Source organism: Penicillium daleae (genome assembly GCF_028827525.1).
Source record: "Penicillium daleae strain IBT 16125 chromosome Unknown utg000005l_segment0_segment0, whole genome shotgun sequence".
Lineage (NCBI taxonomy): Eukaryota > Fungi > Ascomycota > Eurotiomycetes > Eurotiales > Aspergillaceae > Penicillium > Penicillium daleae.
Window position 1 is genome coordinate 4694010 of NW_026623153.1, and position 6304 is coordinate 4700313.

Sequence of the window (6304 nt, forward strand, 5' to 3'; positions counted from 1 at the left end):
TTGCATTATATAGCAATTACAATGTGAAATTTATCGTGTTTTTATGACGTGAAGCTCAAAAGGGTATGCGAGAGCATCGCGTGGAACAATTTGCCCCTTTCTTCACTACACGGGGTTTATCTGGGCCACGTAAAGTTTCATGATTCACGGCAATGTGTTGGTGCCTGACAATAATCGAGAATAATTGCTTCACGGATCCTGTATCTCAAAGATCAGTTTGGGATGAACCTGACCTGAATTGGGTGTTTTGAATGTTGATGGAAATTCGCGACCCAGGACGCATGTAGAGCCTCGGAGTCGAGAAATGAAGGTTGAAAGACCAATTGCTGGCAAGGAAAAGGGGTTCGCTGTTTCCTGCCACCGTCAATACGAGAACCCCAGGAACCAACCACCATCGGTAGCCCGACCCGCTTTAGAGAAAGGCCAAGGTAAGTGCAGAGGCATTTGCATCGATTGGGTAAACAAAACCGTGGAAAGTGACGGCGAGCTCTTTAGTGATCGGGCTGGGTCTCAAGCCACCAGCCGCATTTTCGAGGAATTTTTGGAAATTTCGATTGCCAAATGTGAAGAGTTTCTAGAGGCGATTACCAATTCTGCTAAGCGATTAACGTAATCCACGGCCAAGCTGGTCGCTGCAAAACATATAGTAAATGCGATAACTACAAATTCATCTCCCAACAGTCATATAAATTTTAGGTAGGGCATTGAAATCCCAAAACAATATTCCTGATAAATGACACGACTTTGAGAAGATTATTAGGAATATTGACCTAAGAATACATATCATTTTCATCATGTTGCTAAAATACCGCGTATTTAATGGTAATAGCACTAAATACTTCTTGAAATCGAATCAAATTTGAGCATGCATTTCTTTATAGTTATAAGAGTGTGGTTGCTAATACTTGAGTAAAAACCACGCATGGTTGAGGAGATATGACGTTGTAATTTATCGCACTTTCTATGTGTTTCGGAGCGATCAGCTCGGCCGTGTGATGAGCTTGGCGGTAGATTACGTTAGTTATCTTGAGATTCGGCTTATTATCGTCCGCCTATTTCCCCGCAGTATTTGTATTATAATCCGGATTAACTAGGAAGTACATTGTCGTAACACATCGGGTAGTTGCCTCTAGGTACAGATTCTATTGAACATGTCGAGTACTAGTCAATACGCTGAATTCTCAGGTTGACAATATTACCTGAAAGCGAGGTTGATGTACCTCGCTGTCTGCTTCCTGAAATGGGACGTCGAACAAGGCTACCAGATTCGAAACCCAATCACTCTTGACGCGAACGGTTAGTCATGCTAGCATCACGCACATCGCTCCAGATCTTGTTACAGGGTCTTAGGCTCATTACTTCCCTTCAAGCCTTATTTTCTACCAGGTTTACTGGAGTCTAGTCTGCAAATAACTACACCATTTGTAACCCCATCTATCGCCACGAAATAACGACAAAAACTCACGCTTGCTACGTCAATAGACAAGTCGTGAGGTGTGATTTGTTTATATATTCAACAATCAGTTGGTTTTACGATGGAAGAGCCACATACAGTTACAAGTTCCTTGGAACGCACCAGCGAAGGGAAAAAGAAGCGAGCTTCAGTTGCCTGCGCGCAATGTCGGTCACGAAAAGTACGCTGTGACGTAGTTTTCGCAAAACCATGCACAAATTGTTCACTGGACCATCTGAACTGTGACGTCATGAGACGAAGGCGTCCAGAGTAAGTGAGAATTAGCTGACCAGCTCAAGTATCCACACCTGATAACAATTTGCAGCCAGAAACAACTAAGTAGCAGAAAAGAATTCAAAACTAGAACAATATACCGGCAGCCGTCACCGCTGGACAGGGTAGATGAAAACCCAAGTCCTAACTCGTCCACTCCGAACCGGGACAAAATAGTGGCTTTCTCACCATTTCTCGACGACTTCGAAATAAACACCACCAAAGATTCGGTGACCTACTCGAGCGGGAGCAAAAGTCATTCTTCGCCTCGTGCCAACCTCTCTGAGCTTCCAAACCGGCTGATCGCTGAAGAATCAACCGATCACTTGCACACAGTCGCCCCATTATTTTGCTCATTCATCCGCCCACCGCCTGAAAACATAAGTGAAGAGTCTCTAGAGTATCTGAGTCGAAAGGAGGCGTTTGAAATCCCAAGTACAGAATTCCGCGACGAACTGATCCGGAGTTATATCAACTACGTGCATCCAACCTTACCAGTTGTGAATCTGCAAAGCTTACTCTGTGCTGTTGAAGGAGACAATAAATATGAAGGCACATTGAGCTTACTCGTGTTCCAAAGTATCATGTTTATTGGTGCGCTCTATGTCAATTTGAGCAGTTTCAGGAACATGGGATTTCACACACGAGAAAAGGCCATACGAGTCCTTTTTAATCGCGCAAAGGTATGTTTTCTCCCTAAAGAATTGACCTTGTGCGCGTTGCTAAGATGTACTTCACTTATTCAAATTGTAGTTGCTTTACGAGTTCGATTTCGAACCGGACGAGGTTGCTGTTGTTCAAGCACTCCTTTTAATGTCGTATTGCGGCAACCTTACGGGCGGATATAAAGATGGACGACACTGGACTGGAATTGCGGTCTCTATCTGTCTGAAGGAACAAGGAGAATGCGATAATGCTCGTTCAATCCTGGACTCTCAGTATCTTCGAAGGAGGGTCTGGTGGTGCTGTTTTCTAAGAGAGTTGGTTCAGTCCCTCTTCGCAAAGCTTCCTCCTCGGATGGTGGTAAGCCATTTATCCTACAGAGTGCTCGATAGTTCCGACATCGAGATCATCTCCACAGAGAAAAACGGCCCCGATTCTGCCGCGAGAGACACGGCTATTTTGCGAGACCCCTGCAAGCAAAATGAACTAGTGAAGATATTTCTTGATCACATGCGGCTTTGTATCCAGTTCAGGTATGCGTATAAGTGACCATATGAGAATTTTGCAGTGGTTGCTAATTGCTTGGAAGCAAATTCTTGGAGAAGGGCAAAGATGGGATTGACGTGGACGCTTTCGAACTCGTAACTTGGTCTCAGCAACTACACATTCCGTCACATTGGACCTTATCAGCTCCGGATTCTCTCGTTGACGGAGTCGAATGCATAGCCCTTCATGGAGCTGTGGTTCGGATAACGTATTTTCGTGTGATCAATGACCTCCATCTGCGACAAGTTTCTACCCTGACTAAACAAGCCGCACTCCAGGATGATATCTCTTATTTGCAAAGGTCTGCTCACCGAAGGTTTTTGCAGTCGTCGAGAGAGATGGTAACACTTGGTATATATTTTTACAAGCTGGATCTTCTCGAATTCCTGCCTGTGTACATCTTGGAAAGCCTTTTATCAGCTACACAAACGTTCCTGGACAATATCGATAACACTCTCATCGGTATGGTAGGAGAGGATGGCAGTCGATGTGAAACGGAGATTGCGGCGTTAAAATCAAAATTGCAGTCGCTGTTGAAGTTCCCATAAAAGACAGAATTATATGCCTATTAAAACGATAAGAGGTAAAAATGGTATCGAAGCATTCATGACATTCCAAGAAACCTATGCGAATATATTCAGTCATTCACGTAACCTCTTGTCACGCGTTGCTAACTGGTCACTGTGAGTAGAGCGTCTGAGGGTCGTACGTACCGGGTTCCTACTGCGAATCTCAAGAGTATCTCGCAACTGTACCGTTGCTATGCTAAGCCTTACACGGGGACTAGAGTCCTGTTGTGGTCCGCGCGGGTCGAACTATCCCCTAATTCATTTCTTAGCCGATGATTTTCAGTCTGCAAATCACGACCTTTGCTCAAGAGACTCTTCATGACGGTTGTTCGCGCGTTCTAATTCAGCTACTAGGTCGTTATCTGTGGATTCTAATTCCCGAATCCTGGCTATGAATGATCTATTATCATCCTCGCTGCTTTGTGGCTGCTAGAATATTCCTTTAGTGTTGTTTACATTTCCTGATTAACTCTTAAGAAGTCTTACCTTAGCACTGCTATCTTAATAGGGTTGAGGTAGAACTCCTGGTCTTATAAGTTATAGCCTTAAGCGACTTGCCTAGCGCGTTATAAATAGATCAGTATAGGCTAATCCTACCGCTACTTAAGCACGATTATAATACCTATACGTTCGCTTTAGTAACGGACTAAGTATATCCGTCCTCTGCTAGCGGCTATAGACGGACCTAGTCGGGCTTAATAACGACTCTAAGTCGATTATCTAAATGGTATTAATACGTTTTTAGCAGAATTCGGAAATAGGGGGTTATAGATATAGGCTAATAATACCTCTTAGTATTACTAGTTAGGTAATACGCGCTTTTTATTACTAGAATTTACTATAGAAGTAGACTAGTAAACTATATCTTAGGTTAGACGTAGTCTTTATTTATTACTATAAGTGCTCGATCTTTGTGAAGAGATACTCTACTAGTCAGGGTAGAGGCCTGTCAATCAGGTAAGAGAGAAGGTACCAAGTGAGATTGTTCAAAGACTGTTTCTTGGGGAGTTTGAAACCTCCCTCTCATGGCTCAAAATATGTACAGTCTTTTTCCCCAAACAGGAAAGAGGGGTAAACGCGAGATAAGGAGAGAACACAAGAGGTAGTGTAACTATATATAGGGACCTTCCCTGCAGAGGCTCCCTGTCGTGTAGATAACGAAAGATTGGCGGTTCACCGCCGAAAGGCTGCCGTTCTACCAGTCTTCCCAGGCCCCGTAAGCCTGAGGCACCAACATGGGAATAACCTCATGACAGGTTGGTGTATCATAACAATCTTATACGATATTATACGAAAGAATCCTAAAGTTAGCCCTATTTCTCCCCTATTTATACTTAACTATTCCTATTAAGCCTACTTAACCGCACGGATAGCCCTATGTAAAGAGATACTCTACTAGTCAGGGTAGAGGCCTGTCAATCAGGTAGGAGAGAAGGTACCAAGTCAGATTGCTCAAAGACTGTTTCTTAGGGAGTTCGAAACCTCCCCTTTATAGCTCAATTTATTTACAGTCTTCTTCCGAATGTTACGCGGTGCCTGCTGGTCACTGTGAGTAAATGCTGAAAGGGCAATAGTTACCTTAGTTGTTATAGAGTACAATTGCTTAGGCGGCTGGTTCCGGCCCAGTCGGCACTGACTTCAATAAGCTTTCCCCAAAAAAGGTCTGATATACCACGGTCGCTCCGCGCGGATTCCCACTCGGTTGCATTTGAGATGAAATCAGCCGGTAACCACAACTCGGCTCAAGACTCCGACACATGATTCACCCCTTCATCGAAGATTTCGCTCCTATCGAGATGTTTGCTATAGTGAATATATCTGAAACCTCTTATGCCACGTTCATGCCTCCACCATGCCCCACGGGGATAACTTTAACCGATAATAGGTGTGGAGTAGCGTTTGCTTGGCGGCGGTTAAATTCTGTCCGGTGCGGGGTATCAATACGTGACATCAAGTTAAATTGAAACTCATAAAGATCATTCCAAGCCAGAAAATTACTTCTCAGCATCCTGTTCATACCAAGGTTATGAATATGGTGAACTCCGCTGAGAAACTTTTTGGCAAGAAGGTTTTGGTTGTCGGGGGCAGCTCTGGGTCAGTGATCAAGTCAAAAACATCAAACACAATCCCACTACTTGATATGACAACTAATATGCTACATAATCAGAATTGGTTACGGGGCAGCAAGTATTATTCTTGACTATGGCGCTATTGTTACAATAGTATCTTCATCGGAGGAGAAGATTCAGTCAGCAAAAAAGCGACTAGGCAGCGATGAGGTCCGAGGGGCTGTAGGAGATGTTCGAGAGGAAGCTGCTTTCACCAATCTTTTACAATATTTGGGGCCCTTTGACCATGTCATATTCTGCGGTGTGGATAAAATCATCAGGGGAGATATCGTCGACGCAAATCTCGATGATGCCAAGCATCTCTTTGGGGTGAAGTTCTGGGGCGCTGTGGTAGTGGGCAAAGGTAAGCTGAACTTTACCCTTGTACTCGAAAGTGAACTAAAATATCTTTGTGCCAAAAGCGGCTGCAAAGTTCGACATAATCAACCGCGGTGGTTCTCTCACTCTCACCTCTGGGGCAGCAGCATTAAAACCAGGAAAAGGTGCTGCGATTGGCGGGGCACTCAACGGTGCAGTGGTATCGCTCACGCAGGGATTAGCAAGTGAACTAGCTCATAAAGGGATACGGGTTAATACTGTTGTTCCTGGACTGGTAAAAACCGAGCTTTGGGATAAGCAGGGCCAGACAAAAGAGCAGCAGAAACAAATATTCGACTCCGTGTCCGGCAGCC

General features: G+C 44.3%; 2 protein-coding genes across 2 annotated transcripts; both read left to right on the plus strand.

Annotated features, from left to right (window-relative positions):
* Positions 1–1703: 1703 nt before the first annotated feature.
* On the plus strand, positions 1704–3483 carry N7458_005854 (fungal specific transcription factor domain-containing protein; the record flags this gene model as incomplete). The annotated part of the gene is made up of 4 exons (XM_056909236.1): positions 1704–1723; positions 1779–2409; positions 2480–2922; positions 2979–3483. The coding sequence occupies 4 exons, from the start codon at positions 1704–1706 to the stop codon at positions 3481–3483; spliced, it is 1599 nt and encodes a 532-aa protein (XP_056767854.1).
* Positions 3484–5536: 2053 nt separating this feature from the next.
* Positions 5537–6304, plus strand: N7458_005855 (uncharacterized protein; the record flags this gene model as incomplete). The annotated part of the gene is made up of 3 exons (XM_056909237.1): positions 5537–5598; positions 5672–5976; positions 6035–6225. Coding segments are annotated over 3 exons (558 nt in total), but the record flags the coding sequence as incomplete, so codon positions are not given.